The 27,282-nt window shown below is 33.7% G+C and overlaps 1 protein-coding gene across 2 annotated transcripts in view; it reads right to left on the reverse strand.

Moving 5' to 3' along the window:
- Nucleotides 1-300: 300 nt before the first annotated feature.
- The window catches only part of fw (CUB and Sushi multiple domains furrowed), a 49,324-nt gene continuing 22,342 nt past the window's right edge, over nt 301-27,282 (reverse strand). For both annotated transcript variants that reach the window (XM_036362366.2, XM_070109538.1), the window contains exons 3-15: nt 8,961-9,223; nt 7,496-7,970; nt 7,210-7,362; nt 4,082-4,231; nt 3,757-3,933; nt 3,378-3,673; nt 2,839-3,247; nt 2,502-2,681; nt 2,313-2,439; nt 2,131-2,243; nt 1,132-1,485; nt 576-1,061; nt 301-501 (exon numbers count right to left, since the gene is read on the reverse strand). In XM_036362366.2, coding sequence (XP_036218259.2) covers nt 368-501; nt 576-1,061; nt 1,132-1,485; nt 2,131-2,243; nt 2,313-2,439; nt 2,502-2,681; nt 2,839-3,247; nt 3,378-3,673; nt 3,757-3,933; nt 4,082-4,231; nt 7,210-7,362; nt 7,496-7,970; nt 8,961-9,223 — 3,317 coding nt within the window. In that variant the 3' untranslated portion in view covers nt 301-367. The remainder of the gene's footprint in view (nt 502-575; nt 1,062-1,131; nt 1,486-2,130; nt 2,244-2,312; nt 2,440-2,501; nt 2,682-2,838; nt 3,248-3,377; nt 3,674-3,756; nt 3,934-4,081; nt 4,232-7,209; nt 7,363-7,495; nt 7,971-8,960; nt 9,224-27,282) is intronic.

Raw genomic sequence — 27,282 nt, forward strand, 5'->3', positions numbered from 1 at the left:
TTCATTACTACTACTTATTCAAATGCAAGTATTAAATCTTTAGTATATATACATATATGAAAATACTAAGTAGCTGCTCTCTTAAAACATTTTTCGCTAATACTCAGTACGAAGCACAAGTTAGAATGTACCTACGTCCACTCATTTCATTTGTCAAACACTCTATAATATTCTACACGGAAATTACTAGCAATGTCTGCCTCAACAGACAAGCCTTCACTGTAGTACGAAAATAAAAATAATAAAAGAGCTCCATTCGGCCCAAGTTACTACTTTAAATGCTCAACATGAACTTAGCACTTAATTTATGTAATATTTATTAAAAATAACCACAACGACGTGCTGACTCTGCGGTTCCGCATGCTGTTCATCGCACCGATATGCCGTTTATGGTGATGACATTTCCGGCCGTCGGTTCAGGTTCGTAGACCTCATCGTTGTTGCGCATCTCATATGGCGCATCGTAAAATTGTTCGCTGGGTATTTGATCGTAGATGTTCTCTGTGTCAGAAAAGTTTGGAGGAAAAAATTAATTAATTAATTAATTTGTCGTTTTAATAACACATTTCACACACCTGGCTTACGGCCAATGGTCCCATTACCATTACGTCCATTCACTTGGAATGTATTGAATGTCGCCGGCGGTCCATTGTCCAAATGTAGGCGATTATTGGCTTCGAGTGTCGAGTAAGACATCACCGCCGCATTGCGTTCATCTTTGGTCTCAGCCGCTTGCACATTCTCAGTGTTCTTTACTGGTCGCGCTTTGTTGCGATGCAGAAATATGAGACCGATAATGAAAAGTAGCAATATGATGACTGTGGCACCGATCGTAATGCCGGTACCTAAGCTAGAGCTCTCTTGTGCTTCTGTGGCAGCGACTTCACAACGCGGCTCATCGCCACTCCAGGTGCCATCCTCGGTGCATTTGCGTAGATACTGTCCGATGCGGTTGTAGCTTGGTATGCAATGATACTCCGCAGAGCCGCCATATAAGGTGGACTCATTCACCACTATCACGCGTCCATTCTCAATCATCGGCGGTCGGCCGCAGTCAACAGCTATAAGACAGATAAATTGATTACTTTCCAAGAATTTTAGAACAACAATTATTATTGTAATGATACTTACGCTTGCAACTTGGACTTTTCCCCGCCCATTTGCCGTTCTTTAGGCAGACTCTTGTATTATTGCCGATCAGCGTACGTCCTTTGGCACATTTAAATTTCGCCTGTGAGCCCACTGAGTGATCGATAATGTCGACAATTAGATTTTCACTGATGTCCGGTTCATCACAAGTGATCTCAATGCATGCAGGTTTTTCGTGACTCCAAGTGCCGTCTTCTGTACACAAGCGACGTGATACTCCATCGAGTTTAAAGTTAGAGTTGCACTCATATAATACGGCTGCGCCATAATATGTCACATTCGTAGCTAGGGTCACCTTGCCATTCGTAATATTGGCTGGAATACCGCACTCAACGTCTAGAAGTGAGATTAAGTATTTCGGTCTATTAGTTGAGACTTGATACAATACGATAGAGGACAGAATCATATAGGGAAAACTATTTGAAAAAAAATATATATCGACGATTTTCTATTAAACACGGAGTTTAAAACATTACATGACAAGAGCGGCTCTCTTTATACCAACAGTTTCTGAGTGAAAGGCATATTTTTTCAATTTATAGTAGGACTCAAACAAAAATATTCAAGAAGTGGACGAAAAAAGGCGAAGCAGCGTCGATATCATGCAAAATTCATTCGATGAATCGAAACTTTTGTCATTTTAAGGTTATGCGAAAATAATATCTTTATAAATCTTGTGTTTGTTGTCGAATAGAATTCTAAAAGTTCTTTCTGACGGATTTGTAATATGAAAGAGAAAACTGGACAGTACTTAGACACCGAATAAAAGGTCGCTGAAGAGTCCGGAGGTAAGTGGGCTGAGCACGTATACTACGCTTAACCATAGTGAGTCTAATACACTTAGTTCTGGGTTTATCTTGAGAAGCTGTATGAATGGTGTTAAGAGACGTTTTCTGAGCCTAATATATATTTGGTAAAGTACCAATCTTCCGGTCGTGGTATTTGTCGATATCTGCATTTTGATTTCTAAATAATACTTACACACACATTCCGGTACCGCGCCACTCCATTGGCCATTATCTTCACATGTAACAAGAGCTTCTCCCACCATCTTATAGCCGCGCTCACAACGATATTTGGCCAAAGCGCCAATCCTAAGTAAAAAGTAAAAAATATATAGCATTCAAAAGATGAATGAAAGAAATGAGGCCTTAGTAACTCACTTATAGGTTTGTGCGCTGTTCTGTGTGGAGTCAGCAGTACGAATTAGAGTACGACCGTACATGCGATCATTGCCAGTCACTGAAAGTAAACTGTGAGCGGCCAGTACAGGCTCGGAGCAACGGATTTCTGCAAGTCGAGAGATTGGTTAGAAACCGTTGAATTAAGATGATAAATTCAAAAAGAATTACCTTCACATTTCGGTGAGGCATCACTCCAAACACCGGACTCTAGACAAACGCGCCTGGGCACACCACTCAGTTTATGGGATTGTGTACAGCTGAAGGTGACTTCCGAACCCACATATGTAGTATTTTGTGTATACTTTATGGAGCCATATGGTATGGGCGTTATAATGCCGCAGTCAATGTCTGAAAAAGTTTTGCATAATAAAAGAATATTCATAAAAATATTTGGAATTTAATAGAAGAGAGTTGCTTGAAATTTAAGGATACAGATCCATTAGTAAAATGGCTAAGTTTCTTGTTAGAATATTGTTCAAGCTTTCCTTGTTAAGTGCATACTTACATTCACAGAATGGTGCATCCGTATTCCACTCTCCGGTTTCCAAACACTCCAATGTCGGACTGCCGCGCAGCACATACCCCGGATCGCAGTTGTATTGAATTTTCGAGTGCACATTATAGTCATAACCCACCACAAAGGAACCGGCTGGTACATGTGGTGTATCACAAGCGACCAATTCGCACAACGGCGCATCACCCGACCATTTACCCTCTTTGGTGCAGTACAACTCCGATGGACCGTCCAACCAGTAGTCTTCTTCACATTCATATTTCACCATCGAACCAACTGTGGTTGACGCGTTCACCAAGACTGCATGACCTCGATCGGGACGCGCCGGCGCGCCGCAATCGACGAAACGGCATGATGGCGGCTTGCTGGACCACTCACCACCGAGGCCACAGGAAATTATCTATTATTTGTGTATACAAATAAAAATGCATAAAATATCAGTAAATAAATTTACATCACAAAATCACCAACTAGCGTATAAATCATATAACACTGGCTTGGTGTGTTATTGAAAACAAAAGTCAACTCACCGGTTCGCCCACCAGCACATAACCGGCCTCGCATTCATAGGTGGCCGTCGAGCCGGCGCGCCTGTCTGTCACACTAACGCTGCCGCCAGCGATGCGTGGCGGCTCAGGACACCAATCAACCAAACATTCCGGCTGTTTGCCCGTCCAACCAGTCAGCTCGCAAGTGCGATTCTCATTGCCAATGAGCGTGTAATTCTCGTGACAAGTGTAGGTCGCTTGCACGCCATAGCTGGTGCGTTGCTCCGACATTAGAATGGCGCCATGCTCTAGTTCCGGCAGTGGACCGCAATCGACATCTGTGGTCAGTGAGGGTATATGTATATAAGCATTGTGTTTGGTATTCAAATATAGATATGTAAAAATATTTGAGTCTACTTACATTTGCAGGTGGGCGCGCGTCCGCCCCAAGTACCGTCCGCGCGACAAGTGCGCTCTGCATCGCCGAGCAGCGAATGACCCTTCGGACATTCGTATATGATTGTGTTGCCCAAGGTATAGTTGCGCCCGATAACTGTAGTATTCTGCTGTGAGTCCGGAGAGCCGCAAGAGAGGGGTGCTGATTAAATATAGTAGAGAGAAAGAGAGAGAGAGTGAGAAAGAGTTAGACTTTGAGTAAGCAATTATAAGTAAACAGACATGCAATTAAATGCCAATTAAGCACTACTGCATTACAACAATAATTAGTTTTTGCAACAAACACTCACAATGCTGACATATAAAGTGCAGGTAGTCCAAATTGCAGCCCACATCATTCCACAACCAGTTGCGTCCGCCATCCAACACCACACAATTCTGCTCGCCATTGTAGTTGTTGGGCTGATCTTTGCCCCAGGCCGGTTTCTGCACCACTTCACCTATAAATTTTGTTTTGTTATTAAAAACAGTTACACTATAACGTTTATAATTTTGTTGAAAATTTGCAATGCTGCAAGGTCATTAAAGCGCGCCTAACGTTCAACGCATTGTTGCTTTACATGCATACACATGTAAGCCCGTCTTAAGACCTGCTACTACACCAACACTGCCTAAGCTTATATAATTAATTGACTATAATCTCACTTTTTACACCAACAATGCATAGAAAATGCATAATTAAAATGCGCTGTGGCATGCAAAAGACTTTCGTTTTTCAAAGAACATTTTACCGTTGACCAAATATGAACGCCTTGGCCAACGGCTTTTGCATACAACAATTAGTAAACACACATAACCTACATATTTGTCTATGTGGCATTAATCACGCCCATTATAATTAATTTGGCATTCAATAAATGGTGGCCTTTTCCTTTTAGCGCACACTGTTTGTATTGTGTTGTTGCTTTAACTGGATTTTCTATGAGCTCAAGCAAATATTTTTACATGTCATTATAATATTGGTTTTCGCTTTTTATTGTTTGAGGGCGCTTTTGTTATTACTTTGCCTTTGTTTGGCGCAGCCGGTTGGTGTGTCGAATTTATATGAAATCATTATGGTCATCAACATTGGTTGTCAATGCCACTTTCTTAAAGACTTGCACTAAGTAAAACATGGTCATTGTATTTTCGCCGGCGCTGTAGGTATACAAATATTTTATAACCACAGGGAAGATACTAAAAAACAAATATATACTATACATAGTAGTGAAAAGAGCGTATGAAAAAGAAAATATTTTCTAAATGCAAAATGTTGAAATATCCACAATATATTTTATATCTTTATTCATGTTTTAGTTCAAATAGCTATAAATAAAGGATAAGCCGAGCAAATGTTTCAACTTTGCTTTATTACTTCGCAGTTAATGATAAGCAATTACTGCTGTCTATGAAGAACTATAAAAAAGTATCAATAAACTCGAGTTTAAGGTATAGTGTTTATAAGTTACAAAGAAGTCAATGTGATGTTTCAGACGCGCTTAGTTGAATTTAGTATTTTTTGTATACGATCTACTTAGTGTTGGTATAAAAAATATATACATACATTCAATAGTAAATTTTCTCAGAAAATGCCAATATAGATTTCACATTTTGACGTCAAAACTTTTTATGGAAAGTTTGAATTTTCTCGAGTTTAAGTTGAATTAGGTATCCTTCTTAATATATTAAATAAAATAATACTGTGTGTTTGGGACATAATAAGATAGGTTTATAACAAATTTCTTAAAAGAAATTTTATTTGAACAATATAAAATTAAGAAACTCAATAACTTAGATATTTGAATTTTTAACGTATATTTTGAGATTTTGTTACAAAGCTGCAAATACAAAAGTTGTAAATCTTTTTATTACCTTTAGTTTTGCCATATAACTTTTTTCTATGGAACTCGTGCTTTACCGGCAAGCAAGCCAAACCTCCCTTAACCCTTTAAAATTCAAATTGACCCCTCCCTTCCTTTCCCGACTTCAGATTACCCGAAAATTGTTTTTCCTTTCATTTTTGTTATTTTATCTTGCATTTCCAATGGGTATCAACCTACAATAAATTTATTTCTCTTTTTACTATTTTTAAAGGCTTCTGCATTGGTCTAGAACGTCTGTATACTACATATTTTTGAGAACGAAATAGTTTTAAATAAAATAATAGAAGCTAGTTGTGAAGAAAATTTCTAAAGATTTGAAAGAACTTCGAATATTAAAAAATGATTTAAGAACTTCTTTTCTTGTATTGCACACAAAGTCTCTTAACTATGATCTAAAAGCAACAATTTCTGAAGTGACTTTCAACATTGCTAGATTAATTAATTTTTTTGAATGATCTTTCAGCATAGAAAGGACTTCGCCCTTCTTACTTGTTTTTAGAGTCGCTTACATTGTTGTTGTCAAAAGTCATTTGACTGTCCTTTTGAAGTTTCAAGTGGATTTTTCGGCCTTGTCTCATTTCTCGGAACAAGTCTTACATCCGATGTTTTTCGAAGGATATCCCTTCCAATTTTTTTATTCAGTTATATACATACATATTTCTATAGATTTTAGGCCTTTCTTACCTTAAACTACTTACTTCTAGTTCGTCTACAAATATTAGGATTTTTCAAGACTTTATTATATCAAATTAGAGTAAGATGAATCAACAATTTTTAAAAATACAAGAAAGTTTTTTTAATCGAATCTATAACTAATAAAACGAAAAAGAAAGAATTTGTCAACGGTTAACAATAAGTACTGTAACTAATTAATACCAGCAGCCATGACATATACCAAAAAATAACATTGAACTTCAATATCTGTTTATTATGTAGCTAAGGCTTGGAACACACACATCATATATAAAATCTCTTCATAATTTTCCGCCTGCCATTCCCCGTGTATAATTGCTCGCCTAGTGTCTTTGCAGCCCATTGACCAACAACGGCACCGGACTGTTGACTTTCGTAAGGTGTACAAGGTTTTTCGCCATAAAGGTGAACTTATTTAATTAAACTGGTCTAATGGCGCTACTAACTATCGAAACAAAACTGCAAGCCGTGTTCTCTTTTGAGGTGCGAGTCTGCATGCAGATCGCAATAAAATCGAACCGGTTTTTTGTGACACGAATGTTTAAACAAATGAAATATTCATTACTTCAATAAAAGAAGAAAAAAACACGATGAAATGAAAAACGACTAATGAAACCAGAGAACGCGAAGAGACATAACAACACAACAAGAGTAATAAATTTTCATTTCGGTGAATTTACACAATTCGTGACAGATAAATATGTAAAAGGGTATTTTTAACTGGTTGGGCATAAAATATTATATTTTTCTGATTTTTTTTAACGATTCTGTTTCACCGTCACGCCGGCCGAAATGCTTCCATGTTTCCGTCAGTGAAATTCGCAATTTAATAAATTAAAATTTAATCAACACCTATGCCTTACCGTTAACCCATTTCCAGGTGCGCGAAGTAATGCCGGGTTCTTTTTGTGCACCGATCCACACCAGCTGTGTCTTCAGTTCGGTTTTGCGTCGTTCCAATTCGGCGAGTATATAATCGTTGGCGGCACCACGAAAATCGTGCACCAAATTGCCACCTAAAAGCAGCAAAAAAAAAAAAATAAAAAAAAAAGATAAGTAAGTATAAGCAAAGGAAATAACAAAAATCTCCACAAATTCTTGCAAATTAATAAAGTGCCGCTTACGTGACTCCTCATCTACCGTACTCACCAGTTGCTTCACACATCTGTTGCGCCTTTTCGAAATTCTCACCCTTGGTAACATGGAATTCATAACATGTCTTCGAGAATGTCGTCAACACTGTGTCCACACTCAGATTGGGGCTGAGACAGCGATCAACGGAGAATTCATCGTTAGTGAAAACTTCCACTTCGCACAAGCTCAAACTGCCCTCCACACCCACCAATTGTATGGCCACATATTGCCCAATGAGCGGACGCGCACAGGAGAATGTTTTCGTAATACCCTCTTCCACAGTGCCTGGATACCAGGCGCAGAGTGGATTACGTTGTAGATCAGCGCTGCTGTTGCCAACACGTATCTCGAGGTCCTGCAAGGGCTGATGGCCGCAGCAGCCACGTGTGGTAATGCGCACTACGCGCACAGCTTGTGGTGCTAGCAAGTCAACGCGCCACCAGGGTGATGGTTCTTTCTGCGTTTCGGAACACTGTTGACCATCCGGATTCTGGATAATAGAATAATTGAGGTTATATATTGTAGAGTCTTGTAAAGCTAGATTTTACGTAGGATGCTACATTGTGGAAGCCAAGTTACAACCCTTGAAACAATACGTTTCTAAAGGCTCTTAAATTTCAGAAGTTCTGAAAGCTTAAACTTTAGGTTCAGGATAAGTATATTCTTTTACGAGTTATCGGTCATAGAGGCTTAATTATTATTAAATTGATCTATAGATTCCAGCGTGTTCTGTAAATATTTAATACTTTAACATAGCATTATATAGTTTTGCAGCATAAAATGTCTAACAAACTATTCAGCTTCAGATAAAAATGTAAACAAACTTTTTAGAACTGTTTTTAAAAGCCTTTAGTAAGGGAGGCGTTTTATTCATATTAGACACCCTGAATAGGGTATAATATATTGGCCACGATGGTTGTAACACCGAAAAGTCAGAGACTTTATAAAGTATATGTTACATAAATGATTAGCGTCATGAGCTAAGTCGATTTAGTCATGTCCTTCTGTCCGTCTGTATATATACAAAATATTTTCTCAGTTTTTGAGATATCGATGAGAAATTTTGTACCCATCCTTTTCTCACATAGAAGCTGCTCGATTTTATTTACTATTTCTATAAAAAATCAATCACGAAGAGTTTTTTCACTGGGTTGAAGTCACTATATATCTAAAAAAGTGTTAGTAGAAATATTGAGGTTATGGCACACTTCAAACACAATAACTTTTCAAATGACAAAAGGATTTCTGAGGCTGGTAGCTAATACCGCTGGACTATTTAGTGGCTCTCAACAAAATTAGACTGGGGAGTAGCACTGAGAGTCGCTTATCATGCTTCTTTCAGTAATAAATCCATAGGACTTGTTTCGGATTGTTTGTCAAAGCGAAGCTATCATTTTTTTATTTTTTGGTTCAAAACTTTTTTAAGGATTGATTTCATAAATAAACTAATAACAGCATTTTATATTTATTTAACTTTTACCTTATTCCCCGGTTTGCCATCGTTGGCGTAATTCGCCGGTCCTGCACGTGTGTACGAACTCTGATTGACCGGCTTGCGATAAGCCACATTCGTGCCACAAAATGGCAACTCACGCTCCCAACCAGTCCTCTGATCGCATTTGATGGATTTCGGACCGAAGAGCTCATAACCTGAATCGCAATCGTATTTGGCCTCTATGATACCCGCATCGCCGGAGATGGTCTGTACTTTGGCATTAAGCGGCACGGCAGGTTGGCCGCAAACTGAAATTACAAAAATAACAAAACAAAAAAAAATTAATAAATGCGATTAAGTTAGCAGTAAATTGCTTGAAGTTCAAGTAATTATATTTATATGTATTTAATAGTGCAAAAAGAGTGAAAAGTAATTGAATATGAGTGTGTGTAAATAATATATATGTATATTCAATATATATTTTCATTATATGTGACTATGGCTTTGTATGCGTATGTGTGAATCCGCTAAGCGTGATTTGCTATATTAGAAAAGTGTCAACGCGCACAAAAAAACGAAAAACTAAACCAGGTTGCCGGTTCGATAACACTTCGCCGCTAAGTAGTTAGCAAACAAGTGCTATTTATACGCTTTATCGCTTTACAAACAATAACATAATAATAGCAAAGCTCTGTATTTAATATAAGCGCGTAAAGTAACTGTCCGGCTGACAGGTAAGCTTGTGACAGGCACTGTTAATTAACTATAATTACTTTACAAAATTTACACAATTCTGATATTTTCGAAAAAATTTCATATTTTTCCTTTGTAACTAACGCTTAGAGTATAATGATCTACGTTGTTTCTTAGAAATTAAAAGAAAAATCGAAAAATATTTTTAGTGTAGTCTTGTTTCGACTTACATTTCTTCATTACCGTAATAATTCCATTAATCGTTAGTAAGTATATAATTTGTACTTACTGTAGAAACATATGGCATAAACACAGACACAATAACGCATAATTTTTCTTGTAAATATCTATATATATAGACTATACAGTTTGGGTTATTGAACTGTCACGCAACATTTCTCGGTTACTTACTACTACAAGTTGTTGCTTTACAGCCTACCACGGTAAAAAAGAGCCTACAACCGTTATAGATGCCGGTTGACTTTGTCAACTTAACGCTGCATCCGTCTAAGCCACTTTGCGAGCAACGTCAAGACTCTTCATATATACATACAAACAAACACATATATATATATACGATTACTATGCTCCACTTGTGATATACCTATACCATATATATACGAGTTTATATATATATATATGTATGTATGTTTGTATATAAGTGTGTAGGCTTATCTATGCGTACCTTGTTTGTAATTTGCTCGCATTGTTGAGCCGCCATTATATTGATGGCTTCACCTCAACAGCTGTGTATGATCTGCACATGAGCGTCTTTTTAAGATCTGCACTGTGGGTGTAAGTGTGTATGTGTGGGTTGCAAATTTAGTGCATGCGATTGCAGGGGCGTTAGCAATATACCATATATACATACATAATTAGGCGTAAGTATGTATATAAAATTCACAAGTGTTTGCGGCGTTGTTCACAAACCATTTTAGTATGACTTAATGCCGTTATTTCATAAATCAAACGCATTGTGCCGATGTTCGTAATCACGTTTGCTTATTGAATTTTGTACTTAAGAGACATTGTACTGGGGTGGTTCAAAAAATATCTTGATATAAAATCAATAAATGTTGTGCGATAAAATTGATTTGAAAGAATATTCACGTTCAAGTTTAAATTAATACAAATAAATTTGTAATGAAAGAAATATGTTTCAAAATTAGAAAGAACATTTTGGGTGTTGTAGAAGTTGGAAAAAATAGTATTTTGAAATCTATATTTATATTTTGAAATTGATTAAAAATTAATAAATTATAAAATATAAAGTTAATATACAAGTTTTAGAAAACCTTTTGGGAAGTACATAAATTTGAAGTCTTCAAATACGATCAATATTGAAATGGAGTTGTCCCGGGTTGGAATAAGTAGGATAGAATTTTTAGATCTTAAACTTTAAAATAGAGCTGCCATCGTTTAAGAATTGATAAGATTTTTATTTTTCAATTTTTAAGTGCATACAAGAAACTTCCGAAAATAATTCTGGAAAACTTAAAGTAAAGCATGTTTTGAAATAGACTTGCCAGCTATAGAAAAAAAGTAAGGTATTTTAACTAAATAAATGAATGAAATATAGAAAAGTTGCTGGAAAGTAATCTGCAAGTATTTAATTTCGATGAATTTTTAAATAGAGTTACCATCGTTCAAAAAGTAAAACTAAAACAAATTTTCTATGTTATATATTTTTTGGTAAAAAAAAATTCTAAAATATTTTTAGAAATCAGGAATAAAAACATGTTTTCAACTATGATTGCCACCTTTAGAAAAAAGTAAGAATTAAAAAATATGAATTTAATATTTAACTTAAAAAAAAGCTGTTGTAAAATAATCTGGAAGTTATTATATTCGAGTTATATTAATAAAGTTGCCATCGATCAAAAAGTAAGTTTGAAAAAATAATTGCTATGCTATATATTGGTTTGCAAAATAAATTTTCAGATAGAATTCTGAAAATTTTGAATTTTGACTTGTTTACAAACAGTATTGCCACCTATAGAAAGAAATGGAAAAATTAAATTTTTTTAAATTTATATATTATATGTGTACAAAAGTTGAAAGAAAGCTGCTGAGAAGTTAACTGGAAATTTTCAATTGCTATACATTTTAAATTGAGTTGCCATATATTAGAAAAAGTAAAAAAACTGTCTAAACTATATTTTCGTTAGTGTAAAAGACTTGCAGAAAGAATTCTGTAACTTTTGAATGGAAACAAATTTTTGCAATAGAGTTCGCGCATATCTAAAAAACTAAAAGTTATAAAGTTATAAAATATGTACTATTTATGAATACAAATAAACATACCTCAAACTTCTTTGAAAGTATTACATATAATCTCGAAATTAATTCTATATTTGATAATTATTTTTTTTTAAATTTTCTACTTAAAAGCAAAGAATTTTTGTATTTTTAGATTCACCGCTTCGATTTGAGTAATATTAAGTAGCGTACGAATCTATATAGATATGCTTGTTATAAATCAACTTAAGACTATACTTTACATGATTTTCGGAGCAAGACGTCATGCTTCATTTCATTCACATACAAATTTACATTAGAGGTTTATGTATTAGCTTGTATTATGTATTATTTTGTATTAATATATGTATGTATGGGGTTTGTAGACATATATATTATATAAAATATGAATCATATTTGTAGGAAATACAGTGCAAACGAACGGAGCATAACAACTTATATATATACTTATATAATAACCTATTTACTCTATAATTTCCTCAAATTATGAAAGCTCAATTTGCTAATGGCTAAATAAAAGTTTTAATAGTTTAGCAATAAAATTAGATTAGCGAGTTAATTGAAATTTTAATTTTAATTGAATATTTTCTACTTCTGATTTTTGAGCTTACTTTTTGACAGCTTGATTGAATATTTTTTATTAAAGGAAGTAAACTATTTAAATATTCGAAATGTCTCCTAATTCAGTTTGTTCTCTTCAACTTTTGTCTTTTAAAATGCTGCGGGAGTTCCATATATTTTTTTAAATTAAAATTGTTTATTGGAATGTTTTTTTATAAATGTCTCTTGGTACTGATTTATATTTATATTTATTTATAAGACAGTGTCATATTTTTTAAACTAGATGCATATATATTAACATCACAATAACCGAAAACTGATATTCTCGTTATGTAAATTTAATGTGGATATTCTGAGCATGCGATAATTGCAGTTGTCTATAGCAACAGTGAGTAGACATTAAAAAGTATTTTTATTAATAGATATGTACATTGTAATAAACATTTAATTGAACTTCAGTCAGTTTGTTTAAAATTATAATTAAAAATTGCTAAACATTATGAATAGTAATTGCTTAATTATTTCTCTCATAAATGTATTGCAGCTGTTTTCATTTAGATATTAAACAGTAATAGGTATTTAAGCACCCTATTCTATGAATAGAAGTACACATCAGAAACCAATTTTATGCACAACTAAAAACATTTAACGTGACTATCGTGAGAAAATTTGAAAAATTAATTATTTTAACATAGAAGTATGTGAAAATAATTATTTTTAGGTACATAAATGTAAGCGCCATTATATGCAAATATATTTTCATGCCTTAAATTAAATTATCTAAAATTATTTTTAGTAAGTTTATAAGTAAAATTAATTATAAGATTTCAGTTTAAGTCTAAGTTTAGCAGATTGAGAAGTGAATTATTTTCCATACGAACAACCTTTCATGCCAGCCTTTCTTAATATTGGGTGTATTTTTAATATATTTGGATAATAAGGAAAAAAGTGAAGTGTTTGTCAGCAATAATGTAGAAGGTAGTAATATAAAATTTAATTCTGGAGACTTCACAGAGCAATAAGTTCAATGAAAATTTTTAGTTTTCGACATGAACAAAAACATAAAAACGAAAATTACATTTCTACTGAGTTGTCAGGAAATTCATATATACAAGCTCGTTTGCTTACTCAATATTTTTCTATTTATTGTAAAATTCAGCCACCACACAAAAAGCATTTTTCTTTACTACAACTGAACGAAAGGAACAGTAAATCATTCTCTGCAATATTTTTGTGCGAGATTTGTTGATCTTATAAAAAAATATTTGAAAAAATGTAGACAAGTTACTGCATTAAAAGTAAAGGATAGACAACAACCGAATCGACAGAAAATTCGAGTTTGTTGCTTAAGTCTTTTCAATCTTCCGCAAGTAGTTTAAATATTCATGAATATCAATAATATACTGTTTCTTATTTATTTTTGGACAAAAAAATGTTTATTGGAAAAGGAAAAGAACTAATCTCTCATATCTGTATATATATATGCATATAGCATAGAATATGTAAAATTTTGGTAGCAATAAGATTCCTTTTTTTTTAAACCTGAAAAAAGGACTTTTCAATTTTAAATTATTTTCGTTTTGGAAATAAAATTTGGATATACAAGTATTGTGTTGGTAACTACGTAATTGCGAATTCTTTGATTTTGAGATAATTTGTTCATGGAACTAAATAACTTTATTCTGTAATGTATTGCCTATTTTGATCAATGACCTTTTGCCATCCTTCAGGCAGCATCATTATCCCACGTTCATAAAACTTCTGATTTTTATCAGCAAAAAACTGAATCAGGTACAATTTGACATCTCATCATTATTGAAATTTTTACCGTTCAAGGAGCTGCCAACCCAATGTATATAATTTTATTTGAATAAAGGTTATTTCTGATAATTATTTTACTGTCTTTATTTTTTTCAAGTTTCACTTCACATATTTTTCTTTCTGTCTTAATTATGTAGTTTAAAGCAAAAAGAAAATTCATATAGTTTAAATAGAGAGTTGATTTTAAATATTTGAAAGAGGAAGTAGGAAAGAAAAATGGTTTAATTCTTTATTTAAAAAAATGTGTACAAAGATTGGCATACGGAAGGGAATTACCTTGCTATTACAATTTAAACAACTTTGAAAAAATTCAGCTAAAATATATCTCACACATATAATTTTGCATTTATATATATTTGTTTTAACAAATATCGTGCATGTGCCGGATACATGATATGTTTGTACATATATTTATTGAAAGTCATTCTTATTACTATTATTTACAATAACAAATATATTTTAAATTTTTTGTGCGTATAGTATAAATTCATAATATTAATAAATAATTATTATTATAACGTAAATGAAATAAAAAGTTTTCGAAATTAGTTTTTTTGTTTTGTTTACCGCTCGATAAACGGTAAGGCCAATGAAATAAATTATACAAGTATAAGCCATTATATTGTGCCATTTATTACACCACATCTATTGCCACAACAAAGTCGTTGAACGCAGCCACATAATCATGCACTTTAATTAACGAATGACAGTTCACTACATGTTATTTAACATAATAAGTTTAATTGCTTATAAATATACGCCTTCCCATGCAATATTTCTAATTAAATATATTTCTTATTACAAAACACAATCTCATAATTATAGACAAACGAAGAGTGAAGGCACAAAATTCAGTCTAAATATAATTTTAATAAATAACCACCGGCTAACCAATGATTATGGCTAACAAACTTAAATATATATAAATTATTACTATCATGCAATATATCTTTCGATTTGGCTTTCATATTACACATTTCAGTGGGTTATTGCAAATTTTAATTCACCATTTCGCCGGCAGCGGCACTTCAACCTTAAAAAGCAAAGGCGCTGGCAAAAAAGAGGGCCAAACGATTATTAAAAGAAAAACACGTGAAATAGTAATTATGTCATTTTTCAACACAAAATAAAATAAATATGTAAAGCTTATGCAATACTAGCGGCTGGTTAACAAAAACACACGCGTCTAACAGTAAGTGCGAATATATATTATATATACAAGTGTGCTTATGAGCTTATGTAAATGTAGCGGCAGCCGGCAAAGGTTAATCCACCAGAGGGAATGCGTGTAATGCGGGGCGTAAACACAGCCACCAACAGCGCGTCTGTTGCTACTGCATTGCAAACATAAAAAGTTTATATACAACAACAAGTTGACGACGCTGGTCGCCCATATGAGCGCACTTTTGCTGAAACAGACTTTTTAGTGCAAACAATTTAGTTTTGTTTACCTATTTAATGTCTTTGTTCGACGCAATTTTCTGAAGCGCGCATGCATAGCGCGTAATATCATATCACCCGCGTCGCTTCGCCTCCAACAGCTGTTTCGTTTGCGCTGCTTTAGCATTTTTTACGCATTCGCAATGTTTTTCCGCCTAGTTACACTTTCTTTCACCTTTCGCGCCTTTTATTTACCACATGCATATATAAAGAAGTAATATATAATTGTATACTTCATTTACATGTGTAATCATGTAAATATGTATGCATATGTTAATGTACTGCTAATCCACACATATCATTTTGGGTAGCACCTACCTAATATGTTTCACTAATTTTAATTGCACCTTATGAGCAGTTATGATAATTGTGCGTGTGAATGCTGCTCATCAATTGCATACTCGCTGTTGAGCATGCGCAAATTCAAAAGTGAAAGAACTTACGCACATTCATAGGTTTTCGTTTTGCTTTTATAAACAACTAAAAAAAATTGAAGGTATTGATATTATGTTTATAATAAGGAGGAGGTCTTATTGCGAATTTTTTAATGATGAATATGATAAAAATTAAATAAATAAAATTGGATCAAGAGTATTGAGAAATTTGAAAGTCAACTTATTACGAATACATATTAATTTTAAATTAGTTTTCGTACAGACTGCGAATAATCCGTATAGTCCTCGATTGGAAAAATGGTTCGACACAAAATTTCCAATACCACAATTACGAGCAGTTAACTCCACTTCATTAAAAAAAATTTTATTTTAAATATTACTGAAGAATATACAAATGTAAAAACGTTTTAAAAAGAGTATATAAAATATTCAAAATAATTTTCTAAATTTGCCCACGAAATGTCAAATAGCACAATGCCTCCAAAAGTTTTCTAAATTTAATGCTTATATCTCATAAAGCACTAAAGCTACATGTGTCAACCAAGCTTACTGAGGATAAGTACTTTTAGCTAGAAATTAAATTATCAACACGCCTCGGTATAACTGTTATGTTGAAAACTACTAAAAGCGTGAAAACACTCTAAAATCGGTTTGGAGCGGAAAGTGTTTATAAGCACCGGTATAAAAATTTTACAATAGGCGTGGCACCGCCAACCTTTAGGTGAATTTCCTTATCTCAGCAACTACTCGAGCAATTTCAATCAAATTTGGAATGATACGTACCCTACCATTACAGAGTTGGGAATTTTATAATTGAAAATTTTTAAATTAAAAAGTAGATTTACAATAATATTTTCCTGATAATAATTTGCCTTATGTCAAAAATAGTGCAAACGGGTTATTATTTCCCGCAGTCCCATATACGTAATAAAAATATTTTCGATATCCGCTTTTCTTTATACCATATCAATATTTGAGTTACCTTAGTAAAGGCGTATATTTATATACTATATATATATATATATATATATATATTTATTATAACAGTGTGTCCTGGCAACACCGCTCCGGCTCTTTTCTCTCTAAATGAATTATCAAATAGCCCTCTCTATTTTTTTGGATCACTGTATAAATTATTTGCAAATGATTCTAATATCATAGCTTAATACTCCGACCCTCTCTTTTTCTCTCTTCAAATAAGCAAATTGTTCTTAATGAAGCCGAAAACAACGTGAACAAATCAAAGAAGAAGAAGATGTACTCAAATCGTTTGCTTGCTATCAATTCAAACTCTTTATTCAAACTCTTCAGCTTATATGTACTATGTGTGTAAATATATAGATTTTTTTAAGATAACATAAATAAAAGGAAAGTCAGAGTAACGGCCAAAGCTAACCCAACTGGCTACTGAACGTGATCAAATTTTGTAAGTTTATAACTGTTTGCGCATAACATCTTGTTACGAATGTGATTACCTTGTAGCAAAACTCGATTGCCTATGCATACAAATGGGTTGAACCATTCGCCCGAGCAGGTTAAAGAAGAGTGCATAGTCGGGGTTTGCTAGCATTGCAGCTTGGCGGTAGATATATGGTAAAGATATGTATATGGATGCATCCAAATATTTTTGACGGGCGAGGTTACCGGGAATTGTATTTTATATTTTAGTTCAACTGAATATTATTAAATTATATGATGGTAGGCTACAGAGGTGATGTTGTCTTAATAAATATAGAAATACCTTAAGTATTTTACAAAAAACCCTTTTGAAGGTACATATATGTTCTTTTAATGAATGATAGTTTATTATAATATCTAAATAAAAAAAATATTCTTGATCTGAAAAATTCGTTTTTTTTTTTTTTTTGTTTTCGAAAATTTCTTTAATTTTCATTTCTTTCAATAAAACCACTACATAAAATCATAGGCCACAGAAATTTCAGTTTTTCTTCATTATCTCGCATTAATTAAACTACTTTCTGTCTTTGGAAACCAATTTCGGCCACCATCCATACGCACCAGGCTATTATCTCACCCTGTATATTTCGCGGACTGAATACCGAAATCGCCAAAGTAGTCAACGCATTATCCATTGATACCCAGACCAATTAACGAAACAACTAGCAAACAAAGTTAATAGCACATATATATGTACACACTATGTAATATGCACCAATATACACTTATATATAAATATACATACTTCTAGCGTCACTTATGCATACATAAATAAATATAGTATGAGCACATCGAACGTTTGCTGATTATAAATCGTGACACAATTCAGCCGGCAATTTGGAGCGACGGGCGCAGTGCTTTTCCTTATTTGCACGGTTATGTGCCACTTGTGACCACTGGTTTATAATATATTCATATATGTGCTCTCACATTACATTCCATATATAGGCACGTCTGTGCGCCAGAGTACCAAGCTAGTGCATTTGGACATTAAAATAAATTTATGTACAAATGTTGTTGTGGCTAAGCTTCTACCGACGTATGTGTAATTTTATATATACCTTTTAAGTGATATCAAAATTTTATTGGAAATGCTACCTAAAAAAAAATTAGTAATCTTAGAAGAAAGTCATTAATTTCCAAGAAAAATATGAGCTTGTAAAATCGATTTATCAACGGTGATTTAAAGTTAAAAGAAATTTCGTGTTTAAACCTTTTTCTAAAGGTATTTGGAAAAGCGTATAGATATACTTCGTTCGTATGGAAAGGCTGTCTCTAAGATAGACTAAGGAAACACAGCTGTTGGGAGCGAGACTGCAGCCAAAATTGATGTAACTCCGATGTGATTGGTTATACTGTGGATGAACGAGGAACTCTAAAGGTTTACAAGAACTCGAAAGTCTAGAATGAGTTTAGGTAACCCTTAGTGAGCAACCTTCCCTCTTTACTTGAAAATGATTTTGCTTTTTAAATATATCTAAAATATTTTTAAACCGCATTTTTTGCAAACTTTTACATTTACTTCAGCAATGTAATTTGCTCTAAGCTCCTAACCTTAGAAATATTCATCAGTTTTATTAAGGCTGTTACTTCCATATCTAAGGGTTACTATATGATGAGATTTCTAAGTTGAAGATAGTTAGGTTAGATGACGAGGGATCACACTCACACAAACCGGTGTGAAGCCAGATGAAACTCCTTTAGTTTTAATTCAACTCGATAATTGACTCGGCTTTGAATCTATTTCAAATCTGCTTAGGTGTTTTATTTATACTTTCGCTATTACACCTGGCTTAATAAAAGAATAAGATCCAAGGTAGTATAGCCTTGAACTGGCAAAGGCGCGACATTCGAGAAAAAGTGATTCCATCTCATCTTCTTCCAAGCAGCTTAGCTTATGCAACCTGAGGCCTAACCATATGGTGGTGAGCCGCAAGAAGACATTAAGCTAAAGATATTATTATTTGTAATTTTTATAAAAGTCTTTGAGGAAAAGGAACTCAGCATAAAATTTGCTTCAATGACGAAAAAGTCTATAGCACAGTGAGGAAGCAACTTTTGTTTTTAAACTATGAAAGATCAATGAATAAGCTGGTATTCCAAATTTGACACGGATTGCACGACTTTATTATATACTACGAGTATATTATGCAGCATTTTTCAATGTAATAAAAAAAACGCGGGAAAAAATCAAACTTCACTCGAAGCATAGCATAGAGTAATGTAAGATTCAAATAAGAGCGATAAGCTTTTCGGTGATGCTGGTGGAAGGAAACTTTTTATCATACTACCGAAAATATTCTTGAACCACCCATTTTGGCTGGGAAATTTAATGACGAAATGGTCTTGTTGTAGTAGACCAGTCTTCATAGGGCTACAGTTTCAAAAATTATCAATTGCGTGTCGGTAGAGTTATCATTCTGTTCCTCCTACATTTCTTTATTTCATCTAGATCCTACTAAGATCGGCATTAATACATTCATTAATATTTTTTTTATAAATATTTTCCATATCCACTAATTCTTTACGTTATTTCCAAACATAAATTCGTTTCACATTGAACTCTTACATATTAGCTATTTTCCCATACAATGAACCGCGTGAGGCTCCAACAACTCATTTCAATAAAAACAACCATCCCACATTAACATAACTAATTACAACAACAAAAAACAAAATGAATAACATGCAAACCACTAACTGCAGTTTGAAATTAACCGCCCGCAAACACTTCCGTAATTTCACTTTCAGCATTGTTTTCCGATAGTTGTACCAATTGACTTGCGCATTAGCTTTTACAAATAAATCGACGATTTCCCTTTCAACTAAATGAACTTCCGCGCCGATATAAAATCGCAAAGGAAATATGCGCGCCTGCGTTTAACAACATTTGCTTAATAGTGGCCATTTTTTCTTTTTTTTTTTTTCTCTTTTTTTTCTAAATATTTCAGGGATATTATACAAGCAGCGCATTGGTTGTGTGATTGATTGATGGATGAGTGAATGTGCTGCGCAATTGTCCGCGTAGACTTTGTTTTGGCCAACGTTGAACTATTTGCTTAATAAATGCATGATTACCTGATCACTTATCTGCTGCTTTATTGCATATCAGCAAGCGTTACAGTTTATACACAAAACCAGCACTCGCCTCTAACCATACGCGCATGCGCAATACACACGAAATCACAAAGTATTCGCATGCCTTGTCGTCCATCGCGTCCATTGGCTATGTAGGCCTTCGTTTTTCATTTCTTGGGAAACTCACTGGACGCTATCGCTTGCACATTGTAAGTGTTCAACATTCACCCGTCCGTCCCACAATTGCCTTCATCCGGCCAGGCGATTGCCTATGCGGTCGCCTTCGTATCTTGTCACGTTGTCTTGTTGCTGTTTTTGTTGGTTTGTTTTAGGTTTAAATGCGGTCGCAACAGTGCAACACAACGTCACATAATATGTCACATGTTGGTTATTTATTGTTATTAACTGTGGTTCAACAACAACAACAGCAACCAAAGCAACAATGTGCCTTTACTCGTTTCAACGACAATTTGTTTGAAAGTGAAAAGCGCGAACGCAACAAGCGCATAGTACAAGCTGCCAGTAAATTAGATACGAAAAACAAAGAAAGAAAATTATAAATTTTAATCGTGCTGGTTAATTAAAAGTGCCCCTGTACCAATATACGAGTCGTTGGCGCTAGATTAGAGTGATTGTGGTTCAGTGCCGGTTTGTGATAGATAAGCTTGGCGATTTATTCGGTCCTAAACTCAAGCTATTTAGATTTAACTATTTCATTTCAAAAACCGCTTTATTTATTTTTGTCTTCAGCAAAAGTTATAGATGAGAGATGAAAGTCTTCTTAAATCATGATTAATGTAAACCTAGATGATATAGGTGGTTTGGGGATCGTGGCATGTTTATTGTAAGATTATAGCTCGGAAGATGCAGTTTTAGGGACCCAATGACAACGATTTAGGAATTGATAAAGTGGAAAATAATTCTAGGAATAAAAGTGATCCTTTAATGGATTTAATAAGGCTACTGAGTGAAATCAATGAGTAATTAAATTTCGGGTCGAAAGCTACACTAAGCCCATATCAAAATAAAGGTAGGGGTATTAGTGTTCGATGCTAGACAAAAGCGATGTTGAGAATTTGTTTCAGTGAAAATATTTTTTGATGTTGTTTTATCCGGCATTAGAGCCACCTTTTGTTTAAAAATAAATCTAAATAAATTGAAATGTGTGTTGAAATATTATTGTTCAATTATTAAAGATTTGTAAATTGAATATAACAAATCTAAAAGCCATTGACAAATATGTTATGTGCATCATCCGTTAAATTCTAGAAGACATTATAAAACATCATGGTTCCTTTTGGTCAACGATGAGTACATAGTCTCTCAAATATGGGTAAGATTTAACAAATCGAGACCGGTTCATTTAAACTGCTCGCGTAATCCGAATCAATACAAAAACCTTTTTTATGTCGACTGAAGTTTGATTTCTAAACCTCAATTATAAAACAGTTGCCCAGTTTGTTTACGACGTGGAAATTTTGTCTGGTGATTTTTACCATTGAAAACAAATTGAACAACGAGTTTGCTTGAAATTTTGTGTTTCCCACGAAATCATTGAAAATGCTACAGTAGTGTTTTGGGGAGACTACTTTATCACGAACACAAGTATTTGAGAGGCAGACAGCTTTTGAAGTCCAGCTTGTGAAGTCAATTCGTCATGCAAGTCGTCCATCCACCTCATTTAATGACGATAACATTTTAAAAGTTTAAGAAACAGCGCTTGAAAATCGACGGGTTGATATTAGAGAGAGAGGAGAGGATCAACTGAACACATTTTGGTTAGTGTTTTGGGTATGAAGCGTGTCAATGCTAGACTCGTATAAAAAGACTTGAATATTTTGTAAGAAAAAAAAAACTTTGGTGTATTAATAAATATAATTCTAGCTAAACTAGTTATTTGTTGGAATATGCTGACGAATATATGAAAATTACTGGAATTTTAAGCTGACTATTTTCTCAGGATTCAAACCTTCACAATATAATTAGATAATAAGGAAGTAAAGTAAAATAAGGATAAGACAGGAGAGAATTCTTAGAGTTTTCCACAAGAAAAAGTATAGATAAAAACTATACCAGGCAACACTTGATTATTGCGTGACCATCGAAAGCGAGAAGGCTCAAAGCTCAGGAAAAGCTTTAATTTAATACTTGGAATCAATAATTCCTAGAAGTTCTAATCAAAATATAGTAGTATAGTAGAACGTTAAACACTTACACTTCAACCATACATAATACAAAAGCAGCAATAACAACATTGCAGCCATATTTCAAGTATATTAATCTAAGATCATCAATTATATTAAAAAATATATATTTCATAGTAAGTTCAACTATTTCAGCATTCCAGAGCACACTTAGTGGGTGCGCGGCCAAAAAAGGTTTACTTGAGCTTTTACAAAGTTGCTTTAACGATGTGACTGTCGCCGCCAAAAGCCACACTTGCGGCTACAGCTAGTTGCAGCGTTTAAAAACGATAAGCATGACCTAAATAAGTGTTAAGAAAGAAGAAAAGGTAGACCTAAAACACAAATAACTTACAATACATTGTAAAGCGCAGGTGTACTTATGCAGGTACATGTGTAGATATTTGTATGTGTTGGTATGCATGCGCAACTTTCTACACGAATAAACATTGGAAAATGTTTACAATTTTACAAGCAACAACAACATTAATAACAACTACAAGAACACTAATAATAACTGCAACAACTACAACAACAACAGTTAATAGGTTTACATTGCCAAATAAGCGGACAAGCGAATGAGCTACCGATGGTGGGCAGAAGAAGAAGTAGAAGAGAGGGAAGAGAGGGAAGAGAGAGGCACAAAACAGAAGACTGTAGCAACAAACTTAAAATTCAAATGGCCACGTCTCAGTCATATTCGAGTAAACATTTGTTTGTTATGCGGGTAATTTAGGTTCTTTCTCGCCATTGGCAAGCAAATGAGTGGATAAGCTGGCTAGTTTGACTTTGTTTTTGTTTTTGTTTTAGCTTTTGACATTTTTTGCCGCACGTAGCCAGTGGTCGCGCTGCGATGATTACAATGTGAAGTTGCCATAAGCCATGCGGCGACAATATGTTGCAATTGTGACACACTGACAAAAGTGGCCACAAAAACAAAAACAAAAAAATGCTGCTAAGCCGCCTCATGGCTTTACTCCGAAATTTCGCAAAGCCCCATCCAAACGTTATTTGAGCCAAGCAATGCAATTATGCGCACATAAAAATTAATAAACGAAAAGATAATGCTAATAAAATCACACGAAATCACATCATTTTGCGAAAGTTAGAAGAAATTTGTTTGTAGCATTTAATTGCCGCAGCAGTTAAGCGCAAGAATTTGCGCATTAAAGTCCAAATAAACAAGTAAGTGTGCCATGTGTATTTTGCAATTAATGCCATTAACTGCTTTGGACGTGTTTGGTCTTTCTTCAGCGCTGAGGAAACAGCTTTTGTTGATGTTGAGAAATTTTTATAGAAGCGTGTGCACATCTCGCTAACAAATTACCCAAAATATTATATATGGTGAATAAGAAATGTGGCGTCAACATGACAACGACACTTGTGACCCCACAAAGTGCGCGTGCGCAGCTGTTGCAACATGCCGACGGCCACAAGAGTCGGTAGCTTGACTGAACTTCAGCGCTGCATTGTGAAATCTTTTCGAATTCAGGGAAATCGTTGAGAAGTGTGGCTAAATATGTAGAAAATCAGAAATGATGACGAATTCCCGGAAAACATACCTACACACTTGCTCCTAAAGATATATATTTGTGTGTTTGCAAGCTATATTTTATTGCTTCTACTATTTCACAAAAAAAAAAAAAAAAAAAAAAATAACAACAAATTAATCTAAGCAAAAATTTATTCAATAATAAAATAAAATCTGTTTTTTGTTGTGCTTCCCACAGCATTGACTGCTTGTCATCGGCCTCATCACCAGTGTTGTTGTTCGGCAGCGGATGCTGTTGATGGACATTTCAATTTGTTGTGCACTCATGGCATATCATAAAGTCAGTCGGCCCACCAAAAACCGAAAAACAAAAAATGTGTTTGAGTGGCAAGCAATTAATTACATTTGTCTACATTTTGATTTACAAGCCTTCGAATACAGTCGCAGGGCAAAGGCTGAGCAAATGGGTGCTGATTTACACTGAAGCTAGTTAAATGTTAGATGAGGTGTTGATACTGCTATACACAACATGCTAGATGTCCTCGGTTAGATTATTATATTTTCTTGTAATATTATACTACTTTTGTCAATTTAGAAAAAATGTTGTTTATTATAGGCGAAATATAAGTGCTACTAACATAATGATATAATTACTTTTTCCTTAAAGTGACTACAAAATTTGAGTAAAGTTTTAAAAGTCTCCACAAAGTCGAAAAATTATCACACTGATTGTCGCTGAGATCAAGATATTTACAAATAAGTGTGTAGTCCGCTAGATGGTGCTGAGTTATACTTTTATTAGGAGACCATTTAAGTAAACTTCATGACACAAAATCTATAATAGGAGGTCTGCATAGTGAACTCAGTTAGTTATCTGCTAAATATATTTGAGTATATAATCAAATTTAGGTAGAACAGTATTTGCAGAATTCGCTCTTAGTTAACATAAAAAGTTTTGAATCAGTTGACACAGATTACAAAATACGGTTTCATATACAGTGGTCTCTCTACTGTTAAGCCATGAGTCTATTCTACATACTTTTTATTTTATTTATATGTGTAAAGTAAGAGGCATATGTATATTTTCACTCAAAGTTTTTCCGATTTTACTTCAAATTTTTTTTTGTTGCAACTGCTAATTTAAAGCAATATTGAGCAAAGCTTTCAAGTTGTTTGCCGAAAGATGAACGGTATTCTAAAGATTTTTTTTATAAATTGTTGGATTTGGTTTATATAAGACTTGAAGACGAAATGAGTCGGATACTGGTAGGTACTAGACGAACAAAGAAATATAGGATAAATTTAGACCCTAGTGCAGTCCTGAGAGAGAGAGAATACACATTTTAATATAATTCGCTGTTAAAGATTAGCTACTATTGCGTACAAAAGCCTTCTTGAAGGCTATAACCTCTTTTCAGATACACTTAAATTTTTTAACATACAATATAATTGAACAATTGTAATAATTTGTAAGTTATATACTACAATATATACTCGCATAATCGGATCCTATTCATAACTAAACCTTTTTCAAAAACTTGAAAAAAATAACTTCACTTTTTTCTCTAATTAATTTTAACTATATTTTTATACTCTCAAAACGATCTCATTAACTTCGTCTGTCTTTTTATCGCCTCGTTATAAGCAGAAGTCAAAAGAAAATATCATCGATAAAACGACAACCATCTCCGAATATAAATGAACGAAATGAAATGAATGAAGGAACGAATGAAAATGAAAAAAAACGCTCGGAATGACCGATATTGCACTACTATAGGATATAGCTGCCATACAAACTTATCGATCAAAATCAAGATAAAGATCCTTTTATACGCTTCAATGTTTTGAGAAATGCACCTGTGAAGGATATTATAGCTTCGGTACAGCCGAAGTTAATGTTTCTTCTTGTTTTATAACTTGCTGGTTTTGGCTTAGCCAAACTTGACCTCACGACCAGTGGGACGATAGTACACAATCTACGCAATTCGCTGTGACTAATTTCATGGAGAAATATTGTATTGTTTTAAAAGTAATGAGTTTATAAAAAACTAGACGGAACATACGAAAGTTTTAAGTAATAGATCATGAGAAAATCTATTTTAAAAATGTTTATAAGCCTAGTAATATTGTGAATGTGAATTATCTGTAAAAATAAGTTTATTGATGATTTCACTAGTGTTAACTTCTAATAACTTTTTAATGTTTGTTTTTAAAAACAACAGTAAAATTTTTTATGTTGAGAAAAATTAGACGTATAATATTAAGAACTTTTAGGTAGCCTGATTTTCCATAGTGAAAATTTCTCTTTTAATATGCCCTTTACGACATAGAACTTACTTAAGGATATTTACTCTTGTACGGGTATGCTTCCTTTTTTACCCGATACTTTTGATTCTAAATTTTTTTCTATATGAATTGAGTCAATATTTTGGAACTTTTATAGAAAGTAGTATAGTGATCTTATTTGTGCTCTGATCCCTCCTAACTAAAACAATACAAGTATTTGTTGTGTATTCACAAAGCTCTCAAGTACTCTCTATATTGTTCTTACTGCTTGGGTTAGCTGTAAAAATTTATCCACATCTTGATGAAATATCGAAGCATCCTTAATAAAATTGTTCATCACAATTCTTTCATTGAAGAGAACAGTGTTTTTACTCTTACCCAATCTATATATGTATACTTCTACGATTTCATCTTGAAATTCACTTTTTTATTTTTTATAAATTTTTTTGGTCGTACGACCTCCCGAAGGTTATTCATAAGTTTGATGTCACAACGGAGTTTTTTGGTTGGTCTTTTTAGGCAACCACTTTAATTATAATTTCAAACCTAAAAGTACATTTTGTCGTGAAAGTTTATATGAAAAAGTACGTTTGTCATTACTTTCTGGAAAATTGTTTTTTCTTTCATTCTGAATATACGAATTATGAGCTCAAAAGTTTGCATATCTGATTTTAGTACTAAAATGACATGTTAACTGTCAA

The sequence above is a fragment of the Bactrocera oleae genome, chromosome 5, assembly GCF_042242935.1.
Source record: "Bactrocera oleae isolate idBacOlea1 chromosome 5, idBacOlea1, whole genome shotgun sequence".
NCBI lineage: Eukaryota > Metazoa > Arthropoda > Insecta > Diptera > Tephritidae > Bactrocera > Bactrocera oleae.